Source organism: Hypanus sabinus, chromosome 25 (genome assembly GCF_030144855.1).
Source record: "Hypanus sabinus isolate sHypSab1 chromosome 25, sHypSab1.hap1, whole genome shotgun sequence".
NCBI lineage: Eukaryota > Metazoa > Chordata > Chondrichthyes > Myliobatiformes > Dasyatidae > Hypanus > Hypanus sabinus.
In genome coordinates, this window is record NC_082730.1 from 44,860,933 (window position 1) to 44,887,200 (window position 26,268).

The 26,268-nt window shown below is 46.5% G+C and overlaps 1 protein-coding gene across 1 annotated transcript in view; it reads right to left on the reverse strand.

Moving 5' to 3' along the window:
* The window catches only part of LOC132381205 (voltage-dependent L-type calcium channel subunit alpha-1S-like), a 381,429-nt gene that overhangs the window by 235,470 nt on the left and 119,691 nt on the right, over positions 1-26,268 (reverse strand). The window contains exons 11-12 of the mRNA XM_059950504.1: positions 12,154-12,379; positions 4,958-5,165 (exon numbers count right to left, since the gene is read on the reverse strand). Coding sequence (XP_059806487.1) covers positions 4,958-5,165; positions 12,154-12,379 — 434 coding nt within the window. The remainder of the gene's footprint in view (positions 1-4,957; positions 5,166-12,153; positions 12,380-26,268) is intronic.

The window sequence follows — 26,268 nt, forward strand, 5'->3', positions numbered from 1 at the left end:
GTGGGACTAGGTGAGAGTAAGCGTTCGGCACAGACTAGAAGGGCCAAGATGGCCTGTTTCTGTACTGTAATTGTTATATGGTTATATGGTATATATGGATCCTCTCCAATGCCAGCGTATCCTTCCTTAGATATGGAACCCAGAACTACTCACTATACACATTAACCCATAAACTTCTCTATTAAGGTAGCAAATTTTTACAGATGCACCATGGGGACAAATCAGACTGGATGCATCACCGTCTGAAATACAGCAGCCACTGCACAGGATCGGAAAAAGCTCAAAGTTGTAAACTCAGCTCAGCGTCATCAAGGGTACTAGCCTCCCCAGCAACAAGGACATCGTCCAAAGGCAATGCTTCAAGAAGGCAGCATCAGTTATTAAATATCCTTCATCCAGGACATGTCCTTTTCTTGTTACTACCATCAAGGAGGAGGTACAGGAAACTGAAGATGTACAATGTTTTAGGAACAGCTTCTTCTCCACTATCAGATTTCTTAATGAACACCACCTCAGAATTCTGCTCTCTTTTCACACTACTTTTTTTTATATTTGTTACTGTAACTTCTATGTATCACAAAACAACAAATTTCATGATTTTGTTTGCATCTTCAGAAACAGCTCTATTTCCATCTTCAATATCTTTATTTTTCCCTTTCAGGATTCTTTTGAAGACCCTGACCTGGAGTTCCAGGTTGACTATGGTTCTTTGTGGGAATGGGACCTGCTCTTGGGGTTTCACAACCGGCTGTTGTTCACTGAGTGCAGATAGGTGGGACTAGGTGACAGTAAGCGTTTGGCACAGACTAGAAGGGCCAAGATGGCCTGTTTCCGTGCTGTAATTGTTATATGGTTATATGAGCCAAGGTCTCAGCCTAAGGGTCCGACTTGGAATTGGAAGTCTAGGATCTCAGGGCTCTGGAGATGGGTGGATCGAGGGTTGGTGTCACAGCAGGAGACCTGTGTGATATCAATATCTATGTCTGTGTGCCTGGAGACCGGGGATCTTTGAGATCTTCAGGCACAGAGCTTGAAAAAAGCCACATAACGGACTTTTAAACCAGGAGTCACCAACCTTTTTTGCACCACGGATCGGTTTAATATTGACAATATTCTTGCGGAGCAGCCAATTAGTGGGGGGGGGTGTGTTAATCAAGACTTGATTATAGGTGATGTCAATTATAAGGGGCTAATACACTCAATTTTGTTTCTACAAGGGTTTATCTAAGGAATTTTAATATTAAACACAGCGCATATTTTCCTCACATGAATATAGTGAATATATTTTTTTTCTTCGGCAGTTTAACGGGGGCACAACTGCGCAAGCACGTGGAAGTCGGACCGTGAGGCAGCGGAAGTATTTAAAGAGAACAGTAGATGGAGCAGGTGACAGAGTAGTGGGAGACAGAGTAGGAAAGCTTTGTCTCAAGAGGCTTTGGCGAGCAGAGGCTGAGGACGAGCTTCACTCCAAGTGAGGTAAGGCCTGGTAAGTTCCTTTAAAAGGAGAAAGTTTCAAAAGTTGAGGCAAGTATTGGGTAGGTCATGGCAGCTGAGATCGGCCCCGGAGTTTGTTCATTCTGCAGCATGTGGAAAATCAGGGATAATTCCAGCGTCCCTGACGACTATGTGTGCAGGAAGTGTGTCCAACTGCAGCTTCTGGCAAACCGCATTGAGCGACTGGAGCTGCGATTGGATTCATACTGGAGCATCCGCGATGCAGAGAAAGTCGTGAATAGCACATTCAGTGAGTTGGCCACACCGCAGGTAAAGGCCTACACAGGCAGAAAGGGAAGGGGTGGCCACTAGACAGCATAGCAGTAGGCAGGTAGAGCAGGAGTCCCCTGAGGTCATCTGCCTCCTAAAACAGATGTACTGTTTTGGATACTGTTGGGGGAGATGTCTCATCAGGGGAAGGCAGCAGCAGCTGAGTTCACTGCACCATGGGTGGCTCTGCGGCACAGGAGGGAAGGAAAAGGAGTGGGAGAGCTATAGTGATGGGGATTCGATTGTAAGGGGAATAGATAGGCGTTTCTGTCACTGCAAACGAGACTCCAGGATGATATGTTGCCTCCCTGGTGCAAGGGTCAAGGATGTCTCTGAGGACATTCTGGAATGGGAGGGTGAACAGCCATTGGTCGTGGTGCACATAGGTACCAATGATATAGGTAAAAAAGGGGATGAGGTCCTACAAGGTGAATTTAGGGAGTTAGGAGATAAACTAAAAAGTAGGACAACAAAGATAATAATCTCTGGATTACTACCAGTGCCACATGCTAGTCAGAGTAGAAATAGGAGGATATTTCAGATGAATACGTGGCTTGAAAAATGTTGCAAGGGGGGGAGGGATTCAAATTTCTGGGGCATTGGAACCAGTTCTGGGGGAGGTGGGACTGGTATAAACAGGATGGTCTGCACCTGGGCTGGACTGGAACCAATGTCCTAGGGGGAGCATTTGCTACTGCTGTTCAGGAGGATTTAAACTAATGTGGCAGGGGGATGGGAACAAGTGCAGAGAGACAGAGGGGTGTAGAATGAGGGTAGAAGCAAAAAGTAGTAAGGTGAAAAGTAAAAGTGGCAGGCAGGCAGGCAAATCCAGGACAAAAAGCAAAAAGGGCCACTTTTCAACATAATTGTATAAGGGCTAAGAGTGTTGTTAAAACAAGCCTGAAGGCTTTGTGTGTCAATGTGAGGAGCATTCGTAACAAGGTGGATGAACTGAATGTGCAGATAGTTATTAATGAAGATGATATAGTTGGGATCACAGAGACATGGCTCCAGGGTGACCAAGGATGGGAGCTCAACATCCAGGGATATTCAATATTCAGTAAGGATAGACAGGAAAGAAAAGGAGGTGAGGTAGCATTGCTGGTTAGAGAGGAGATTAAAGCAATAGAAAGGAAGGACATTAGCCTGGAGGATGTGGAATCGATATGGGTAGAGCTGCATAACACTAAGGGGCAGAAAACGCTGGTGGGAGTTGTGTACAGGCCACCTAACAGTAGTAGTGAGGTTGGGGATGGCATTAAACAGGAAATTAGAAATGTGTGCAATAAAGGAACAGTAGTTATAATGGGTGACTTCAATCTACATATAGATTGGGTGAACCAAATTGGTAAGGGTGCTGAGGAAGAGGATTTCTTGGAATGTATGCGGGATGGTTTTCTGAACCAACATGTCGAGGAACCAACTAGAGAGCAGGCCATTCTAGATTGGGTATTGAGCAATGAGGAAGGGTTAGTTAGCAATCTTGTCGTGCGAGGCCCCTTGGGTAAGAGTGACCATAATAAGGTGGAATTCTTCATTAAGATAGAGAGTGACATAGTTAATTCAGAAACAAAGGTTCTGAACTTAAAGAAGGGTAACTTTGAAGGTATGAGACGTGAATTAGCTAAGATAGACTGGCAAATGATACTTAAAGGGTTGACGGTGGATACGCAATGGCAAGCATTTAAAGATTGCATGGATGAACTACAACAATTGTTCATCCCAGTTTGGCAAAATAAACCAGGGAAGGTAGTGCACCTGTGGCTGACAAGGGAAATTAGGGATAGTATCAAGTCCAAAGAAGAAACATATAAATTAGCAAAAAAAAAAAGTGGCACACCTGAGGACTGGGAGAAATTCAGAGACCAGCAGAGGAGGACAAAGGGCTTAATTAGGAAAGGGAAAAAAGATTGAGAGAAAGCTGGCAGGGAACATAAAAACTGACTGTAAAAGCTTTTATAGATATGTGAAAAGAAAAAGATTGGTCAAGACAAATGTAGGTCCCTTACAGTCAGAAACAGATGAATTGATCATAGGGAACAAGGACATGGCAGACCAATTGAATAACTACTTTGGTTCTGTCTTCACCACGGAGGACATAAATAATCCTCCAGAAATAGTAGGGGACCGAGGTTCTAGTGAGATGGAGGAACTGAGGGAAATGCATGTCAGTAGGGAAGTGGTGTTAGGTAATTTGAAGGGATTAAAGGCAGATAAATCCCAAGGGCCAGATGGTCGGCATCCCAGAGTGCTTAAGGAAGTAGCCCAAGAAATAGTGGATGCATTAATGATAATTTTTCAAAACTCTTTAGATTCTGGATTAATTCCTGAGGATAGGAGGGTGGCTAATGTAACCCTATTTTTTAAAGAAGGAGGGAGAGGAAAAACCGGGGAATTATAGACTGGTTAGTCTGACATGCTAGAGTCGGTTATCAAAGATGTGATAACGGCACATTTGGAAAGAGGTGAAATCATCGGACAAAGTCAGCATGGATTTGTGAAAGGAAAATCGTGTCTGACAAATCTTATAGAATTTTTTGAAGATGTAACTAGTAGAGTGGATAGGGGAGGGCCAGTGGATGTGGTATATTTAGATTTTCAAAAGGCTTTTGACAAGATCCCAAACAGGAGATTAGTGTGCAAACTGCACACGGTATTGGGGTATGGTATTGATGTGGATAGAGAATTGGTTGGCAGACAGGAAGCAAAGAGTAGGAGTAAACGAGACCTTTTCAGAATGGCAGGCAGTGACTAGTGGGGTACCGCAAGGCTCAGTGCTGGGACCCCAGTTGTTTACAATATATATTAATGATTTAGATGAGGGAATTAATTGCAGCATCTCCAAGTTTGCGGATGACATGAAGCTGGGCAGCGGTATTAGCTGTGAGGAGGATGCTATGGGGATGCAGGGTGACTTGGATAGGTTAGGTGGGTGGGCAAATACATGGCAGATGCAATTTAATGTGGATAAATGTGAGGGGTCTTTGGGGTTCTAATATTTAACTGTTGTTCATTCTTTGGGGCTCTTCTTTGTTTTCATGGTTGCGAATAAAAAGCATTTCAGGATGTATATTATATACATTTCTCTGACATTAAATTAGACCTTTGAACCTTTGAATGTATCAGTGATAATAAAGCTGATAATGATTCTAAAGAGCCAATGTTATGGGGATTTGTTTAACACTTAACCTACCTGAAAGACGCTCAGAAGGGCTTGAGGGAAAGTGTCGAAAGTACTCCTTCGTACGCGCATGTCAGGAAAGTTGAACTTCCCACCAAACAGCTGCATTCCGAGCAGGGAAAAGATGATAATGAAAAGGAAAAGGAGGAGTAGAAGGGATGCGATGGATCGCACAGAGTTCAGAAGTGATGCCACAAGGTTGCTCAGTGAAGTCCAATATCTGGGCAATCGAAAAAGTTGGTGGAAAAAAAAGAGAGGAGAAAACACAATTGACAAAGTGTCAGTGAAACACTCTCACTTCAAACACATCAAAGCTCAAAGCAGTGTGCAACTAACGAGTATATGGATTGGTGTATGGACACTCTGCCTGGAGGTCAGTGACCAGTGGTTCTCTGCACAGTTCAGTTCCAGGATATTTGTGATATTTATAAATGAGCAAGGTTGGTGGAGTTGCTGTTAGTGTAGAAGCTTGATGTAGGTTACAATGGGACATTGATAGGGTGCTGAGCTGGGCTGAGAAGTGGCAGATAGAGTTCAGCTTAGAAAAGTGTGAAGTGATTCACTTTAGAGCTGGTATTGTGGATAACACAGAAGCATGTCATAGGTTACAACAGGAGATTGATAGGGTGCTGAGCTGGGCTGAGAAGTGGCAGATGGAGTTGAAATGATACACACTGGATGGTCAAGCTTGAGGGCAGAGTACAGGTTCATTGGCGGGATTCCTCGTAGTGTGTAGCTGCAGAGGGATCTTGAGGTTCACATCCAGAGATCCCTCAAAATAGCCACTCAAGTTGATGGGTTGGTTAAGAAGGTGTATGCTGTGTTGGCCTTTATTAGTCAGGGGATTGAGTTCAAGATTGCAAGGTAATGTTACAGTTCTAGAAAACCCTGGTTAGACCACACCGAGTATTATGTTCAGTTCTGGTCACCTCACTACAGAAAGGAGGTGAAAGCTTTAGAGAGAATGAAGAGAGATTTACCAGGCTGCTGTCTGTATTATACAGCAGCAAGCAAAGGAAGATGAGAGGTGATTTGATAGAGGTGTATAAGGTTATAAAAGGCACAGATTGAGTGGACATCCAGAGACTTTTTCCCCCCAGGGCAGAAATGGGCATAATTTTAAGGTGATTAGGGGAAAGTACAGGGGGAGTATCAGAGGTAGTGTTTTTTTTACACAGATTGGTGAGTGCACCTAATGTGCTGCCTGGGTGGTAGTAGCAGCAGATACATCAGGGACATTTAAGAGACTCTTAGAGAGGCACATGGATGATAGAGCAGTGGAGGGTTCGGTGGGAGGGAAGGGTTAGTTTAGAAGGTCAGCACAGCGTCATGAGCCAAAGAGCCTGCACTGTGCTATGTTCGACATTCTAAGATACTGCTAACCAAGTCAGAATGGCGTGGATCTGCATCCAAAACAATTTCCCTTCTTGCTGGAACTTCTTCCAGGTTCAGCAGTAATTTTTTTTTATTTATTTAGACACACCCTTCTGGCTCTTGAAACCACATCGCCTAGCAACCCTCCAATTTAACCCCGGCCTAATCACAGGACAATTTGCAACAATCAATGAACCTACAAAACAGTACATCTTTGGACTGTGGGAGGAAACCAGAGCACCCAGAGGAAACCCATGTATTCTACAGGGAGGATGTATAGAGACTTCTTACAGACTGCACCAGGTTTGAGCTCCAAACTCCGACGTCCCAGCTGTAATAGTGTCATGTTAACCGCTAGCTACTGAGGTGCCGATGTTAGTATCTGCAGATGATATTGGGATCATCCTGCTACTATATATAGACTCCTAAATTGAGACATTAATCATCTTCAATTTTTCATGCCTGCAAAGATTATTATTTCAAGTTCCAGAGTATAGTGAATTGCTTGAGTATCTCATCCTATAATATTATTATATATTATTACATAACTCTTGGGCAGAAAGAACTACAGTCAATCAGTGAATTTGAATGAATCAACTACAGACCAAGTACACAACCAATTGTCTCTGTTCTTGCCATGAGGTCCAAGCAGCTGGAGAAAGCCATTTTATGAGACTGTCCTTGCAGTCCTTTGTGAATTCAGAACTGATTCTTGCTCGGGGATAATCTAAACAGAGCAACTGAATGTGGATACGAGTTTCAGCTAATGACCTGCTAAACCTGAGACTATTCTCAGACAAGTAGCTATTTGTTGGGTAAAGTGGCAGGCTTGCTGGAGAAGCAGACTGTAATCTCATTAGACGGTGTCTAGGTCACCTAGTTCGGCTCGTTTGAACCAGTCAGAGTTGAAAGCTACACAGACATAAGGCTGGGGAGCAGAAACCATAGTACAATGTTGTTTGTGGCCCTGGACCAGAGCCAGTAAGAAGTTTACCCAGGTAGGTCAGGTGACCTTGAGCCAATGGGATGGAGATCCATCCTTTCCATTGATGAGGAACACTATCAGTGTTGGGAGCTCCAAATACGCAGGGGCAATAACTCTCCAGCAACCAGAGACCAACCATCGAGGATAAGGCAGACCGCACAGATGTGGTGATCGGGACCACGAGGAACCCCCGGCCAGCGTAGACTCCTTTCTCAGGTAATACCTTTACTCTTCATTGACTGTTCATGGAGGGTCAGGGATTCTAGTGTGTGTATGCAGGTAGTTAGATTGTGAACCCCCATGCTTTTTAGTTGAGGCAGTAAAGGTTAATTGTCGGTAAATATAGATTCCCTCTGTGTCTTCCTTATCATTATTAGTAAGAGGTAGATCCTTACTACAAGGAGGCCGATTTATTGAGTAATAGAGGGAGCTGAGAGGGACTTTGGGGCTCTAACATTTAACTGTTATTCATTCTTTGGGGCACTCCTCTATTTCATGGATGTTTGTAAAGAAAAAGAATTTCAGGATGTATATTGTATACATTTCTCTTATATTAAATGCACCTATTGAAACATTTTGCATTGCTTGCAGTATAATGAAGTGTACCAACATCTCCCCAGCATTGTGAGTAGGTGTGTGTGTGCACGTGCACGCTGAACTACCACCTCCCTATTTCGAGGACACAATTTTAAACTAAATAATGGGGTACAGGGTGCAGGTCAAGGTGAAATTTTGAGCATTAGGCAGAATTTTTTTTTGTGTGCGTGCTATACTCTGCCAGAGCCTTGGAGACCACTTTTTTTTTCCAAGTGGTTGTCTTGGAGGTAAGATTCTCTGAGTGGTCCCCCATGTCCTTCTCGCAGCGCAGTCGTTTGTGCTTTTGTTTTGAGTTGCGAGCTCGACACTCAACCCGGCATGGATGGAAAGCGTGCCCAGGAGCAGCCCAACTGGATTCGAACTTGGGAGCCTGGAGTCCGGCACTGATGTCACTGCGCCACCAGCCGAATAGATGAAGTGATATGGTTAATGAGAGTTGAAATGGTGTAGCAAGCAACAGGGAACTTCACAGTAGGCATACCACTGGAATATGGGCAAACAGAGAGAAGTAAGTCCATGGTATAACAAAGGTTGGGGACCCCTGGAATAGAGGGATGTCCCTTAGAACAGTGATGAGGAGGAATTTCTTAATCCAGAGGGTAGTGAATCTGTGGAATTCATCGCCAAAGATGGGTGTGGAGGCCGACTTATTGAGTATACTTAAAGCGGAGGTTGATAGGTTCTTGATTAGTCAGGGAGTCAGTGGTTTCAGTGAGAAGGCAGGAGAATGGGGTTGATAAAATGGCGGAGCAGACTCAATGGGTTGAATGGTCTGATTTTGCTCCTATGTCTATGGTCTTAAGTAAAATTTAACAGTTTTATCCAGAAACTCAAAAAATGTACACCAAGTGAATGATCTGGTAGAACAATAAGAGTGGCCTAAACAGCCCATGGCATTCCCTCTTTCCTCCTCTCATCATTGTAAGCTGGAGTTTGGGATGATGATTATTGCAGAGTAGGGTTGTCAGCCAGACAGTTACCACACGAACATAACTAACAGGAGCAGGAGTAGGCCAACTGGCCTATTGAGCCTGCTGCGCCATTCAGTAAGAACATGGCTGATCTGGCCGTGGACTCAGCTCACTTACCTGCCTTTTCCATAAAACTCTTAATTTCAAAAATCTAACTGTGTCTTAAATATATTTGATGACGTAGCTTCTACTGCTTCCCTGGGTAGAGAATTCCACAGATTCACTGCTCTGAGAGAAGCAGCTTCTCCTCATCCTTGTTCTAAACCTCTAAACCTGAATCCTGGGCCTGGTCTCACCCACCGGTAGAAACAACTTTCCTACCTCTATTGTTCTTATTCTTTTCATAATTGTATGCTTCTATTATGTGCAAACACCAGAGATTTCTTTACACTTGTCTGTAAAACTCTGTTTTCTGATCTTGGACAAGAACTGATGAAGGGTTTTGGCCCGAAACGTCGACTGTTCGCTCTTTTGCACAGATGCTGTGAATGCCTCTCTGATCCTGTATATCTTCCAAAGTTGTTGCTTATCTGTCTTGACTTTAACAATAACAACCTAATTTATAGAGCATTTTTTATAAGTAGCTCATAGTGCTTCGCAATGGGGTAAAAGCACAACTATGAAAGTAAAAGAAAAAATGTTAGTTAAAAGCAAGATTAAATAAATAGGTTTTGAGTTGGCATTTAAAAATGTGAATTAATAATAATATTTATAGAGCTCTCTTCATACAGATGATGTAGTTCAAAGTGCTGAGTCTGTATCCCTTATAGCTTTGGTTATTGAGTTCCACAGTTTAGGAGAGTAGTTCAAAAAAAGCTGATCTGCCAATTATATTTTAGGAATATTATTAAAATTTAAAAGACCAGTGGAAGAAGACCTTTGAGTTCGAGCAGGGTTATAGAACAAAAATGATTCTGGATCTGGGCCATTAAGAGCTTTGAACTTGTTCCACCAATAGCTCAAACAGAGCCTTGGGGTAATGATGCAGCTCTATAAAACTCTGGTTAGGCCACACTTGGAGTACTGTGTCCAGTTCTGGTCACCTCACTATAGGAAGGATGTGGAAGCATTGGAAAGGTACAGAGGAGATTTACCAGGATGCTGCCTGGTTTAGAGAGTATGGATTATGATCAGAGATTAAGGGAGCTAGGGCTGTACTCTCTGGAGAGAAGAGGATGAGAGGAGACTTGATAGAGGTAATCAAGATATTAAGAGGCATAGATAGAGTGGACAGCCAGCGCCTCTTCCCCAGGGCATCACTGCTCAATACAAGAGGACATGGCTTTAAGGTAAAGGGTGGGAAGTTCAAAGGGGATATTAGAGGAAGGTTTTTCACTCAGAGAGTGGTTAGTACATGGAATGCACTGCCTGAGTCAGTGGTGGAGGCAGATACACTAGTGAAATTTAAAAGACTACTAGACAGGTATATGGAGGAATTTAAGGTGGGGGGGGGTTATATGGGAGGCAGGGTTTAAGGGTTGGCACAACATTGTGGGCTGAAGGGCCTGTACTGTGCTATACTATCTATGTTCTACGTTCTAAAATGCACCACTTGCCTGCACCACCCTTTTTCCACCTGTCTTTGTCAGTCCTCTTTACCGCACCTTACCTATACTCACCTGGAGCCTCTGTACAGTTGACACACCGGAGGGAATATTTAAAGTGGAGGTTGACAGGTTCTTGATTAATCAGAGCATCAAAAGTTACGGGAAGAAGGCAGAAGAATGGGGTTGAGAGGTATAATAAATCCCTCTGAATCTTTAGAGAGGGTGCAGAGGGGATTTATTAGGATGCTGCCTGGATTAGGGTGCATGTCTTCTGAGGAGAGGTTGAGCAAGCTTTTCCCTTTGGAGTGGAGGAGGATGAGCAATGACTTGATAGGTGTACAAGATGATTAGAGGAATAGATAGAGACTTTTTCCCAGAGTGCAAGTGGCCAATACAAGGGACATAAATTTAAGGTGAATGGAGGAAAGTACAGGGAGGGTGTCAGAGGTCAGGGGTGGTGGCAGAGGCCGATATATTAGGAAAGGATACAATAGAGAGGCACATGAATGAAATAAAAATGGAGGGCTATGTAGGAAGGAAGGGTTAGGTTAAAAGGTCAGCATGAAGGTTCTATGTTCTAAATCGGCCATGAGCAGACTTGATGGGCCAAGCAGCCTAATTTTGCTCCTGTGTTGAAGTAGTATATCATGCGCCCCAGAAGCTTTCCTTCAACCCACACAAAATTCACCCTGATGAAGGGTGTCAGCCCCTAACATCGACTGTTTATTAATTTCCGTAAATGCTGCCTGACCTGGATTCCTCCAGCATACTGGTTAGTGCTCAAGTTTTCCAGCATTTGTGCTTAAACCTCTTACATTTATAATTAGGTAAATTAGTTGTGTTTGCAAATTAATTATTATTAATTGGTTCCTTAAAGTTGTCATAGCTGGGGGGTAGTGGGGATAATTAAATGCTCCCAATACCAATTCCAGCTACTGACCTTCACTTGATATCTTAAAAATCTAGAAGGAAAACTGTAATCTCAAACACTCTCTGCCTTACAGCTATATCACTCATGGAAAAGGCTTTGAGACTAAATACTGAGAAAAAACCTGGAGCTGGAGTCCCTAAGATGGTCCTATGCTAAATTCAACACTAAATGGCAACTCCTGTGACACCACTGGTACCAGACTATATCTCTCTCTGCTCTTCCTTTAGGTTCATCAGCTTTGTGGAGAGGGAGAGCCTGCTGCGTGGGCAACAGTTTGCTCTCCATATTGTACTGCCCTGGCTTGTGTGTCACATACAGCTAGGATGCAATATCCTTCTCAATCCCAACCAATGGACAGGTTCACAGATATTAATTGCGAGAACCAAGGAGGACTCAGATAGCAAGAGAAACAAAATGGTCCCAGATCGCTGTAGGGTCTCTACAGAAGCTACATTGTTCTGCTGGCCGGATACTGAAAAGCCTAGATGGAATGGACATGGAGAGCAGAGGACCAGAGGGCAGGGTCAGATTACAAGGATGCCCCTTTAGAACAGAGATAATGTGGAATTTCTTCAGCCAGAGGATGGAGAATCTGTGGAATTCATTTCCACAGACAGCTGTGGAAATCAAGTCATTGAGTGTATTTAAAGCAGATGTTGATAGGTCCTTGATTAGAAAGGGCATCGAAGATTACAGGGAGAAAGCAGGAGAATGGGGCTCAGAGGGAAAATAAATCAGCCATGATGGAATGGTGGAGCAGACTTGATGGGCTGAATGTCTTAAGGTCATGTGGTTGTACAAACCTGGTGATCTTGAAGATTCTCAGGAGCCTGATGCAGCGGAGAACAGAGATTCCCAGCGGAGACATCACCTGCACCTCCACTAGGATTGTCTCTAGAATCCCTCCGCATACCACAAAGCAGTCAAACCTATTGAAGAGGGAGACAAAATAGGCTTGCAGGCCAAGGCTGTACATCTTCAGAATCATCTCCACTGTGAACAGCGACAGGAGCACCTTGTTGGCTGTGTCTGCAGTAGAAAGAGAGAATAAATGAGCAGCAGGCTTGGCGGTGGGCGTGTGGAGAAAGAGATTAACATGAAGTTAAAGTTCAGGTTCACTGTCATTCAACCATACACATGTATACCAGCAAATGAGACAATATTCCTCCAGAACAAGGTACACAACTTACAACATAGAACTGACACACATAACATTACCACAAATAATAAGGCGCATTTACGGCACAAGTTTTAAAAGGTAAACAACATAACACTACTGACTCTTCATACTGTACGCGAAGAGACCTGGGTGGTGGCAGGGAGTTCAGTTGTTTACGATCTGGGGGGTAGAAGGTGTTTCCCATCCTAACAGTCCTTGTCCTCCTAGGGTACCTCCCCCTCCGATGGGGGGGCGGGGGAGGGGGAGGGGTTCGAAGTGATTTTTGGTCAGATGGGAGGGATACTCATCACTCCTGATAAGTATCTCTAATGGGTGGAAGAGAGATTCCGACAACTCCCTCCGCAGTTCTTTGGAGTGATTTTTTTGTTTATCTATTGCACTGTACTGCTGCTGCAAAACAACAGCCAATAAACCTGATTTTGATAATTCACAGAGACGATTGGGATTGTTGCCTTGAGGTTCCAGCAATCCAGTTGATGACAGAATGATATGTGTTTTGATGCACTCAGACACATCATCAATAATGTAATCCGAGGTCACAGGGTGTTTCGGGTCTTCCAACATAGTGGGGTTTTCACTAAGATCTTTAACCTCTCACCTCAGCACACTGAGATACCCACCTGCTTCAAGCAGGTTTTAGTTATACTGGCACCCAAGAAAACATGCTAACCTGCCTAAATGACTATTGTGCATCTGCTGTGATAAAGTGCTTTCAGAGGTTGGTGTTGAAACATGTCAACTCCTGCCTGAAAAGTAAATTGGATCCACTCTAATTTGCCTACCGGTGCAAAAGATACCATTTCATTGACTCTTCCCTCAGCTATACGGACAGTGAAGATGTAGACATCATGATGCTCTTCATTGCTTACAGTTCAACATTCAATACCATCATCCACTTAAAAGTAATCAAATCCTGGGCCTCAAATTATTCACCTGTAACACCCTGGGAAAGGTTTCACTGCTGAAGTAATGGTCTTTCTGTAGAAGCAGTGTTTAGGTTAAGGTTAGAGATAACGGGTGCCGTCCAATGAAGGGAGTGTGTTTTTGTGCCGTGTGCCTGACTGGGTCTTTGTTCGGCAGGAGATGAAGGGCGAAGATGCCAGAGTGGAGAGGTCGTAGGACTCGACCCAGAGCAGTGCCATGACCCAATGAAGACCAGGGAGATGGAAGGAGGATCAGCAAAGGAGAAAACCTGAGCTCCAACCTGTGCACATTAGACTGTTTCATTAAAATGGGCCCTTTATTTTGCTTTTTCTTTACTAACCCATTAGTCAAATTAAGAATTAAAAAGCTAAATAATGTAATTGTGTATGGTGTTCTCTGTTATTTCATGGTACAGGTTTGGAACAGGGTGACAAACCACGCAGCATCCACCCAAACAGGGGATGTTGGGTGAGCTTACACCGCGATCTCACACGTGTGCCGAGGCCAGAGATCGTCTTCCCTACACTTCCACAGCTGACAGAACCTGAATGTTTTAATTGTGGGGGCTCGTCTGGGATCGATTTCATTGCATGCTATGTGATTTCCCTGAGCATTGACCCAATGGGTTGTGTGTGTAAGTCTGTGCTAAACTATTGTCCGATAAAGTGATTACGATAAAGGGGTATGGATGCTGCCAGGGTTGAGCAGGGTTACTGGTAATGAATGCATGCATGTTGAGTGGGGTAGATGTTCGTACTCCTGATGAACTATTAATTCTACTTTTAAATACTGTTAAAGCTACGATTGTGGGGTAGAGGTTTGATAAAATGGCAGGCAAAGGCTGTTTTAGTTCAGACTAGCGCTGAACTCGTGGAACTGCCTGATACTATTGGGGCCCCGAGAGAGGGGACCATGAGCTGTCCTACTTTCCAGGAGAAGGCGAAGTGGGCCGAATTGCAAACCAAGTCTGCTTAGAAAAAAAAATTAAATAGGTGGTTATTGAATTGAAGTCTGATGTATGGTTCGCAATGTTAAGATATGAAAAAAAGGGACACTGTAATCGTTAACTATTTAGATACTGACTTGAATGTATAACGGTAGTATTTTGTGAAAGGAAAAACTTGTGTATTGTGTTAGATCCAAAACTCCTGTAAGACTGTGGACCACTCCGTTTTAACCGCTGGTAAAACGTCTTTTAAGGGGGGAGGTGTTATGATCCCAGCCCCCTCCTTTGTGAGAATCGCAAGAGCACCCGTCGAAAGGGGGTGGGGGTCAGTAGACCCAGTCGGAGAGAGAGAGAGAGACGTGCCAAATTGCAGGTACCACCAGGGATACAGAATAAAGACAACAGCGACTATTGTCTCATGGAGACCACGTGAAAAGCCCTCGGGCAAGGTGGGCTGGTTGAGAGAGAGACTGCATCATCACAACCTGATTGACACCTGCGACCCCGTGAGGAAGTATAAAGGAGAGTCTCAGGGGGACAGCCCCTTAGACGCACCAAGAAGACACGAGAGAGTGGTCCCGCAGCAGCGGGAAGCCATTCTGAAGGAAGCCACGTGCGTTAGATTCCGGGATTGGAATCTGTGGCTGGAATCACAGAAAACCGCTTTAACTAACATCGGGGAGAGGAAATCAACGCTCCCCCGATTTCACGGAAGATTCATCAAGACTCGGCAAGTTCTTTCTCTTCTCCCTCAATCTCTCTCTCGGTCGTCCCACGTGAAACCCAGCGATTTTCAAAGGGCTGAGGCCGACAGCCTTCTGAGTGACTTTTATATTTCCAACGGACAATCTATTAACCCCTAGACACCAGCAGAGCTCACTTCTTAATGATGATCATTAATATAACCGCGCTTTAGATTGAGTGTTGACGATGTGCACTATCTGAATGTATGTTGTAACCCTACTTTTGTGTCCCTTTACGAATAAAACGTTTGAAAATAGTGACAACAGACTTCAACAGACCTCCCTATCTTTGCTGGTAAGTTATCCAGTTACGAGATACGTCTCATAGCTGGAGGCAGAGACTTTGAAGACAGGTTCTCTTGTTTCTGCGGAGTGGTCTGATTTGTAAAGTCTAATGAATCCCCTAGTGAAGAGTAAGAATTCGGAGTTAGTATCAGCCCTTGCCTCTCTGGCGGAAAAATGCCCAGTCCAAAGTCCCAGCCTGTTCTCAGGAACAAAGCCCACCCCTAAAGGGGAAGAGGAGTATGGGGCTTGGGCAAAGCAGATCTCTCAGTTGTTGGCTGAGTGGCAGAGCTCTGATGACATAAAACTACAGCGACTGGTTGAGAGTTTGAGAGGCAGAACTACTGACGTAGTGAGAGCCATAAAGGCACAGAACCCCCTTGCCACTTCTGCAGCCTACAAGCAAGCACTAGAGAGGGTGTTTGGGAAGCCCAGTGGAGCTCATGATGGGGTTTCAGAATATGCGTCAGAAGAAGGGGGAGAAGCTTACTGCCTACATTTTTCAGCTGGAGAGGCGGCTAAATTGCTTGTGGCATAGAGGGGCCATTCAGACGGCTGAGGTGGATCAGTGAAGAATGGATCAAACAGTGAAAGGTGCCCAGTCCCAGGACCTGATCACTTGGGGTATCCGACTGTCTCATAAGACACGTCCTCCTCCCTCATTTGTTGAGCTGATCAGAGAAGTACAAGAAGAGGAGAATGCATCGGAGGCGTGGTACAGACCTTGGTAGTGGTCCCCTGCAGTGAGGTGACTATGGATAGCCTACCCCGGGGAGGGGTAGAGGAGATCGTGTCAGAGTTGAGAACTGAGATGTCCCAGTTGTTATCAGCAGGTGTGGTCCCCCATGTAATGGAGCTGATAGGGGGTGGACTAGGCGGAGGGCTGCTGGCAGCCAGAATCCCGCGAGAGGGAGAGCAGCCAGATTTGTCTGTTATAACTGTGGTGAAGAGGGACACTTCAGGCAGGACTGTGAGCGACGGGAAACCTCTCGGAGAGTGTCCCTGGGTACCTAAGCAGAGAGAGTCATTGGAACCCAGTGAGGTGTCTAGGGGGAGCACATTCCCAGCAATATAGTGTAGGGATCTCAGATTAACTGTATGTTAACTGTCAATTGCATATATAAAATGGCTTCTCTGTAGAGTTATAATGAAATGGCTTCTTTGTGGGTTCTCTGTTTAGTTGGAATGTTTGGGTTATAATTATTGATATTGACAGTGGCGGGTTTTCAGGAGGAGAACGGGAGAGGAAGGATGTGCTGGACGTGCTCTGGTCAACCACCGAGCTTGGTCCCAGGCGGCCGGTCGAGGAGGTCGGAGAAGATCAAATAGTGGACTGAAGACTTCAATAACCGAGCTACAACAGTTGCGCACGAATAGATTGAACTCTGATAAGTTTTGGCACCTTTTCTTTTTATATTGTATCGCTATTAATTACCTAGTTCTAGTAAGATTTATAAAGTGTACTCTGTAAATGTACATGGTGTGCGGTCTAATACTGTGTGTGCGAGTTTGTACCAGTGTGCACTTCACAGCATCCACATGAACAGGAGACACGGTTTGGCGGGTGGACGGATTTTCCCCTAGACATACAAAGTCGATAGCCCTGGGCGTTACACTTGTGGGGTGCTTGTCCCGGAATGAATTTTATGAGTAATGCATGCGTGTTGGGGGGGGTTAGACTAGCGTACCGAATGAAGTGTTACTTCGAGGTTTGAGTGCGGTTAAAACTTTTGGCAAAGTGGAGATTGTATCGCGGACCTTTGATTCTGAGGCAGGTACAGATACAGTGTTAGTGCAGACAAGTGAGGACATAACAGGGGCGGAGCTGCCAGAGGAGATTGGCGTCCCCGGGGAGGCGGGACCATGGCGCCTGCAGAGTGTCGGGGAGGGAGGGGCCAAAGCTCAATGAGCAGAATTACCTGCAGAGGGGAGGAGATCTTGGGGAACGGATTCTTCCGGTGCTGGAGGATGAAGGGAAAGAGTGGTCAAATTTGGAAAAGTTGGTCAGTTCCTGTACCACAGTGAAAGGTGAGAGTTCTGAGTTGGCCTCTGCACTTACCTCCTTAGCGAGAAGGGCAGAGTGGCCCCGCCAGACGATAAAGAGTTTTTTCGGGGATAACTCCCAGTCCAGAGGGCAAGGAGGATTATGAGACACGTCACGGTTGTTGAGTGAGTGGCAGTGCTTGGATGAGGAAAAGTGACAGAGATCATTCAGGCTGAACAGGTGGGTGAGTTCAGGATGGATCAGGTATTTTGGGAGCCCAGTTTGAGGACAAGATTGCTTGGAGTCTCCAGCAGTCTTATAAAACGCGCCCTCCTCTGATGTTCATTCAACTGATCAGAGACATGAGGGAGGTTGAGCGCGCGTTGAGGCTGCGGGAGGACTCTGACAACAGGGTGAGATCCTCAGTTGTAGACCCTGGTAGGGACAGGAGAGGAGCCGGCGCCACCCAGCAACTGATAAAGGAGGTGGTGTACAAGCTGAGGGCTGAGGGGTCGGTAGGGAGGGCTTCGCCCCCCCAGAAGATGGACAGCGCAGGATGCTGCAAGTGTGGGAGATCAGCAAGAAGAGGGGCGGCTGGTAGCATCTGCTATAACTGAGGGAAAGAGGGGATCTTCCGGCGAGACTGTGAGAGGCAGAGGGTGTGTTATAACTGAGGGAAAGAGGGATACTTCTGGTGGGAGTGTGTGCGGCCGGAGGCCCCTAAGAGGGCAAGTCCCCGGGTAGAGGAAGGAAGGGAGACCAAGAAGGGAGAGGAGTCGGGAAACTTAGAGGAGACCCAGTGAGGAAATGGCCTGGTGTCTCTGAGGGAACACATTCCCAGCAATGTAATAAGGAACCCCTGAAAGCAAAAGACCCTATTCCAGAAGGATTAGTGGGACCCTGCTCTAGCGTGTCGCTACGGATAGAGGGAATCTCTGCTAAAGCCATACTCGACACCAGGTCATAGGTCACGCTACCATACCGTTCATTTTACAATCAGTACTTAAAGCATTTGCCATTGACCCCATTCTGTGCACTGGAGATTTGGGGTGTCAGTGCTAGGGATTATCCATATGATGGGTATTTGTCGGTGAAACTGGAGTTTTCAGAAGCCAATATAGGAGTGTCTGAAGTTTTGGAGACGTTAGCACTGGTTTGTCCAAACCCAGTTGAGACTGGTGGGGGGGCGGGCACTTCAATTCTGGTGGGGATCAACACCCCTGTATTGCGGAGGCTCATGGGGGCCTGCCAGGAGAGTGTGAGGCAGAACTGCTTGGGGTCCCGGGCCATGCACCCAGCGTCTCTTGCTGCTTTCGAGGAAGTGTGGCACTGCCCTGGGCCGGAGACTGAATTTAAACAAGGGACTGTGTGGTGCACCCAGTCGAAGCCTGTGATAATAAAGCCCAGGGATATAGCAAGAGTGATGGTAACCCCCAGATTTCCCAGAGTGCCTGATGGTGAGGCCCTTTTAGTGGACGCCCCAGAGGACCTTGAGGGGGAGACACGATTTCTGGCTGGGGTGCTGGTGAGACCCGAAGTGCAGAGGTGGTACATGCGAGGCGGATAGTGTCAGGAACATTACGAAGAGAAAAATCACCTTTAAGAGAGGGATACCGCTGGCGCATTTGTTCCCAGTGACGGTAATGTCTAGCGCCCCTGTGAGGCCCACTAAGGGGGAAGAGTTGAAAAACAGAGAAAAGTTGACCGCTGAGGCCTTTAACTTTGGGCATTCTCCATGTTGCCGGAGTGGAAACGCAGGCTGGTGGAGAAGATGTTGAAGTTGGAAGATGTCTTTTCTCGTGGCGAGCCTGATGTGGGTTGCTCCAAGAGCACTCGCCATACCATCCGAGTGACTGAGGACACCCTGTTCAGAGAGAGGTCGCGGCGACTGGCCCCTGCAGATGTGGAAGACGTGCAGCAGCACTTGTGTAAGGTGAAAGGAAGCTGGAATCATCACCGAGTCTCGAAGCCCCTATGCATCCCCAATAGTAGTGGCCCGGAAGAAGAACGGAAGGGTATGCATGTGTGTGGACTATAGGACCTTGAACCGGCGCACTGTCCCGGACCAGTATACAGTCCCAAAGGTCGAAGATGCGCTGGCCTGTCTGAGTGGAGCGAAGTGGTTCAGTGTGCTGGACTTCAGGAGTGGATATTACCAGATCCCGATGAGTAAGGCCGACAAAGAGAAGATGGCATTTATATGCCCTCTGGGGTTTTTCCAGTTTGAAAGGATGCCCCACGGCATATCGGGGGCCCCTGCCACCTTCCAGAGAGTCATGGAGAAGACGGGGGATATGAATTTGCTTGAAGTGTTGGTGTATTTGGATGATTTGGTAGTGTTTGGAGCCATCTTGGAAGAACACAAAGTGAGGCTACTGAAGCTGCTAAGTCGGCTGAAGGAGGAAGGATTAAAACTCTCCCTGGACAAGTGTCAGTTCGGCAAGACGTCTGTTAGCTGTGTTAGACACATAATCTCGCAGAATGGAGTAGCTACAGACCCGGCTAAGATAGAAACAGTGACCACGTAGCCGAGGACCCAGACTGTGAGTGCTCTGCGCTCATTCTTGGGGTTCTGTGGTTATTATCAGAGATTTGTGAAGGGCTATGGCAAAGTGAGTCACCCCTTGAACCAACTTCTGCGTGGTTGCCCTCCCATGGGGAAGGAAGGAAAAGGGGGAAGGGAGGTTAGAGAATATCTCAACCCGTCGGAGCCCTTCGGACAGAGGTGGGATGCAAAATGTAAGGAGGCTTTTAAATCGCTGAAAGAGTTGCTGACCCAGGTACCAGTGCTGGCTTTTGCGGACCCCTGATTACCCTATGTAGCTCACACCGAGTCCAGCCGAGAGGGATTAGGGGCCGTCTTGTGTCAAGATCAGGGCACCGGGTTGAGACCTATCACGTTTGTTGCCCTCCGAGAGAAACTATCCCACCCATAAGTTGGAGTTCCTGGTGTTGAAGTGGGCAGTGGTGGATAAGCTGAGTGACTATCTCTACGGAGCCAGGTTTGAGGTGAGGATGGACAACAACCCACTTATATCCTGACTTCGGCGAAACTGGATGCCACAGGCCATCGGTGGTTGGTGGCATTGTCAGTATATGATTTCAGCCTGAAGTACCAGCTGGGGAGCAGGAATGTCGATGCGGATGCTTTGTCATGATGGGAGCATAAGGAACAGGAGACGGACGAGGAGTGGGAGAGCATTCCTGCCCCGGTGTGAAAGCCCTGTGTCAGTTTGCTATCACCATGAAGGCTGAGGAAAAGATGAGGCCGGAGCGAGCAGTGGACCCACTGGGGGCTTCTGATGATGCCCTACCCCCAGTTTACTGTGACCTGACTGCACTGAAGACTAAACAATTGCCGGAACAATGTCTGGGGAAAGTGGCAGCTGCTCAGCGAGATGACCCGGGCATTGGCGCTGTTTGGTGTGCAGTGGAAAAGGGGGATGTGGCGTGGGCGGAGAAGACGAAACACGCTTCAGTGCCTCCGTTATTGAGGGAATAGCCTCAGTTGAAGATGAAGAAACAAGTTTTATAATAGGGACCGTCACCCCTGGACCGACCTTGGCGTTAGCATCTGGTCCCGCCTGAGAAGTATCGGAAGACTGTGTTGAAATCCCTGCACGATGATTCTGGACATTTGGGGGTGGAGGAGACCTATGCATTGCTCAAAGACAGGTTTTACTGGCCCCGAATGAAGACGGAGGTGGAAGAGTATTACAAGTCGTGCATTCGCTGCATCGCCGGAAGATGCTGCCTGTGCAGGCTGCTCCGTTGTCACACTTGCGAAGTGAGGGGCCATTGGACCTGGTGTGTATGGATTTCTTGGCCATGGAACCCGATGCCAGCAATACGGCGAATGTCTTAGACATCACAGACCACTACACCAGGTATGCTCAAGCATTCCCTACCAAGGATCAAAGAGCGACTACGGTGGCAAAAGTGCTGTGGGAGAAGTATTTTGTGCACTATGGCCTTACCTGGCAGATACATAGTGACCAGAGACAAGACTTTGAGAGTCTATGAGCTACTGGGTATGTTGGGGGTTCAGAAATCGAGGACCATGCTCTATCAACCGCAGGGTGATCCCAAGCTGGAGAGGTTTAATCGGACGCTGCTAGACATGCTGGGAACTCTGGAGATTAGCAAAAAGAGCCGATGGAGTCAACATAATTGGGCATCTGGTTCACTGTTACAACTGTACCCGAAATGAAGCTACTGGTACTCGCCCTGTTATTTGATGTTTGGGTTCAAGGCAAGGTTGCCCATTGACCTCTGTTTTGGGACGAATGCGGGTGAAGTATCAGCAAAGCCCTACTTGAAGTATGTTTCTGATATGAAGAAAGAACAACAAAGAGCTTGTGAGCGGCTAGGGAGGCAGCCGCCAAGCAGAATCGGGGAAATAAGAAGAGGTATGACCAGAAGGTGAAGTTCTCCCATCTGCCAGGAGATTTCCATTGAGATTAAGGGAGATTCAAACAAGAGGACATGAGTTGAGAGTTAAGGGGCAAACGTTTAGGGGTAACACGGGGGGGGGGGGAGAATTTGTTTACTCAGAGAGTGGTAGCTGTGTGGAATGAGCTTCCAGTAGAAGTGGTAGAGGCAGGTTCGATTTCGTCATTTGAAAAAAAAATGGATAGGTATATGGACAGGAAAGGAATAGAGGGTTATGGGCTGAGTGCAGGTAGATGGGACTAGGTGAGAGTAAGCGTTCGGCACAGACTAGAAGGGCCAAGATGGCCTGTTTCCGTGCTGTAATTGTTAAATGGTTATATGTTATATGGCTATCGAGTCCTCATAGGGAATTTGTGACTACCTAGGAAACACAAGCTGGCTGATCGCTGGGCAGGCACACCCTATGTAGTAGAGAGTCAGATGCCAAATCTACCGGTTTTCTGGGTGAGGCCCGAGGATGGGAGGGGGCCCGTCAAGATTCTCCAAAGGAATCACCTGTTGCCCCTGGGGGCGAGATGTACAGATAGAGCGGGAGCCGGAGATGCCGGCTGCACCCATTACCAGGACTCTGCGTCCGCACAATGGTGCAGGAAGAGCCCACATCGGGAGATTCGTGCCCAGGCCCAGCCCCTGTGAGGGATACTGACTCGGATGATGATGATTTGGACGATTGGTACATGCTGTCGTTCGCTGATGCCCCCGTGATGGAGGAGGAGGCTCCTGGCCCTTCCCCCACTGGGTTAGACAGGGAAAGGAGGGCGAGTGGTGGGCAGTCCAAGGCGGTACCGCAGGGCGTTGGGGGTGGGGGAGGATGTGGGGCCCAAGCAAGAGATAGTTCCGAGGTACAGAGGGGTTTGGGTGACCGCTCGGGGGAGGTTTCACCTCTTAGTTCCCATGAGTCTCCTGTAGTGTCCGAGGTGGAGGAGGCAGAAGAGGGAGTGCGCAGGTCTCAGAGAAATAGGCATCCCCCAGATAGGTTGGTCTATGAGGCACCTGGGAAACAGGGTGTGATATCCACTGTTTTGGGGAGTTATGCCACTGCTTTCTGCACTTGGATTGGGCTGTGAGTTCTGCAGGAGGGTTATCTGAACGTCATGAGGGCATGATTTGATTCGGTGGGGGAAGAATGTAGGGTTGTCAGATTAATAACTGTGTGTTAACTGATAACTGCATATATAAATTGGCTTTTCTGTAAAGTTATAATGAAATGGCTTCTTTATGGGTAACTGATGAGGTAACGCTCTGTTTTGTGGGAATGTTTGGGTTATAATTATTGATAATGGAGCTACGAACCAATGGTAGCAATGTTTCTCTATCTGAATGTGTGGGAACCTGGAGTGAGTGGCGGGTTTTCAGGAGGAGAATGGGAGAGGAAGGATGTGCTGGACGTGCTCTGGTCGACCACCGAGCTTGGTCCCAGGCGGCCGGTCGAGGAGGTCGGAGAAGATCAAATAGTGGACTGAAGACTTCAATAACCGAGCTGCAACAGTTGCGCACGAATAGATTGAACTCTGATAAGTTTTGGCACCTTTTCTTTTTATATTGTATCGCTATTAATTAGTTAGTTCTAGTAAGATTTATAAAGTGTACTCTGTAAATGTACATGGTGTGCGGTCTAATATTGTGTGTGCGAGTTTGTACCAGTGTGCATTTCACAGCATCCACATGAACAGGAGACACAGTTTGGCGGGTGGACGGATTTTCCCCTAGACATACACAAGCCGATAGCCCTGGGTGTTACAATAGCAAGAAATACCAAAAACCCTGGGTGTTACAATAGTAAGAAATACCAAAAACCCCTATTCCTGAAGGCTTAGTGTGACCAAGCTCCTATTTATGCTAGAGCCATAATTGAGACAGGGTCACAGGTCACCTTGCTGTATCGTTCGTTTTACAACCGGTATTTGATGCATTTACCAGACGCCACTCAGTGCACAGGAGATCTGGGGTATTAGTGCAGGTGATATTCCATATGATGGTTATTTGTCAGAGAGGCTAGAATTTTTGGATGCTGCTGGGGGAGTGGCCGAGACTCTTGATACATTCACGCTGGTTTGTCCTGACTGTTGAGAGGGGTGGAGTTTCAATTCCTGTGGGGACAAATCCTCCTATTGTGAGGAGGCTCATGGGAGCCTAAAGGGAGAGAGCTTTTTGAAGACATTGTCTGCTCACCCAGTGTTTCGAGCTGCTTTTGAGGAAGTGTGTGGCCACACTGGGCCAGGTAATGAGCTTAGACGAGGGAGTGTGTAGTTCACCCAGTCAAAGCCAATTGTGTTCTGGCCGGGGAAGTTGCGAGATTTCCCAGAATGCCCAAGGCTGAGGCCCTCTTGATGGATGCTCCAGAAGACCACCAAGAGGAGGCGGGCATATCTGCTGGGGTACTGGTGTGGCCCGAACTGTAGAAGCTCTCAGTTGTGCAGGTGAACAGGATGGCAGTGGTTGTCAGGAACACTTCGAAGAGGGAGGTCAGCTTTCAAGCGGGGGATGACCCTGGCACATTTTGTCCTGTGACAGTAATGTCCAGCATCCAGGGTCAAGTTAGAAAAGCGTTTAATTGGAGAAAGGGGAATTATGAGGCTATCAGGCAGGAACTTAGAAGCTTAAGTTGGGAACAGATGTTCTCAGGGAGAGGTATGGAAGAAATATGGCAAATATTCAGGGGATATCTGTGTGGAGTTCTGCATAGGTTAGGCAGGGAAGTTATGGTAGGGCAGGAACCGTGGTGTAAGAAGGCTGTAATAAATCTAGTCAAGAAGAAAAGAAAAGCTTACAGAAGGTTCAGAGAGCTAGGTAATGTTAGAGAACTGTAAGATTATAAGGCTAACAGGAACAAGCTTAAGAAGGAAATTAGCAGAGCCAGAAGGGGCCATGAGAACGCCTTGGCGGGCAGGATTAAGGAAAACCTCAAGGCATTCTACAAGTATGTGAAGAGCAAAAGGATAAAATGTGAAAGAATAGGACCCATCAACTGTGACAGAGGGGAAGTGTTTATGGAACCAAATGAAATAGCAGAGGTACTTAATGAATACTTTGCTTCAGTATTCACTATGGAAAGGATCTTGGTGATTGTAGTGATGACTTGCAGCGGACTGAAAAGCTTGAGAATGGAGATATTAAGGAAGAGGATGTGCTGGAGCTTTTGTAAAGCATCAAGTTGGATAAGTCACCGGGACCGGATGAGATGTACCCCAAGCTACTGTGGAAGGCGAGGGCGGAGATTGCTGAGCTTCTGGCGATTGTCTTTGCATCATCAATGGGGATGGGAGAGGTTCCCGAGGATTGGAGGGTTGTGGATGTTGTTCCTTTATTCAAGAAAGTGAGTAGAGATAGCCCAGGAAATTATAGACCAGTGAGTCTTACTTCTGCGGTTGGTAAGCTGATGGTGAAGATCCTGAGAGGCAGGATTTATGAACATATGGAGTGGTATAATATGATTAGGAATAGTCAGCATGGCTTTGTGAAAGGCAGGTCATGCCTTACGAATCTGATTGAATTTTTTGAGGATGTCACTAAACACATTGATGAAGGAAGAGCAGTAGATGTAATGTATATAGATTTTAGCAAAGCATTTGATAAGGTACCCCATGCAAGGCTTACTGAGAAAGTAACAAGGCATGGGATCCAAGTGGACATTGCTTTGTGGATCCAGAACTGGCTTGCCCACAGAAGGCAAAGAGTGGTTGCAGACAGGTCATATTCTGCATGGAGGTCAGTCACCAGTGGTGTGTCTCAGGGATCTGTTCTGGGATCCTTATTCTTTGGGATTTTAAAAAAAGGAGCTCTTGCAACCTTTCAGCGGGCCATGGAGAAGACGATGGGGGACATGAACCTGCTTGAAGTATTGTTGTATCTGGATGACCTGTGCTTGGGTCCTCCTTGGAGGAACATGAAGCACGGCTGCTGAAGGTGCTGGGCCGCCTGAAAGCTGAAGGGTTAAAACCTTCCCTGGACAAGTGCCAGTTCTACAAGATGTCCGTTAGCTATGTTGGGCATATAGTCTCTCGGGATGGAGTAGCTACAGATCCATCTAATATAGAGGTGGGGACCACATGACCAAGACCCCAGACTGTGAGTGTTCTGTGCTCGTTCCTTGGGTTGCGTGGGTACTACCAGAGATTTGTGAAGTACTGTGCAAAAGTGAGTCATCCTTTAAATCAGCTTCTGTGTGGTTACCCTCCCTTGGGGAAGAAAGGGAGGAGGACAAATGGAGAGGAGGGTAAAGAGTACCTTAGCCCTTCAGAGTCTTTTAGACTGAGGCAGGATGTGATTGCGAAGAGGCCTTTCAGTCGCTGAAGGAGCTGCTGATCTTCAGATCACTAAACGATCACCTTAACCACTTGGCCACACGCCAACATGGAATGGCTATATCTATTAAGTAAATTGTTCTTGCTTATCATGCTTATCATC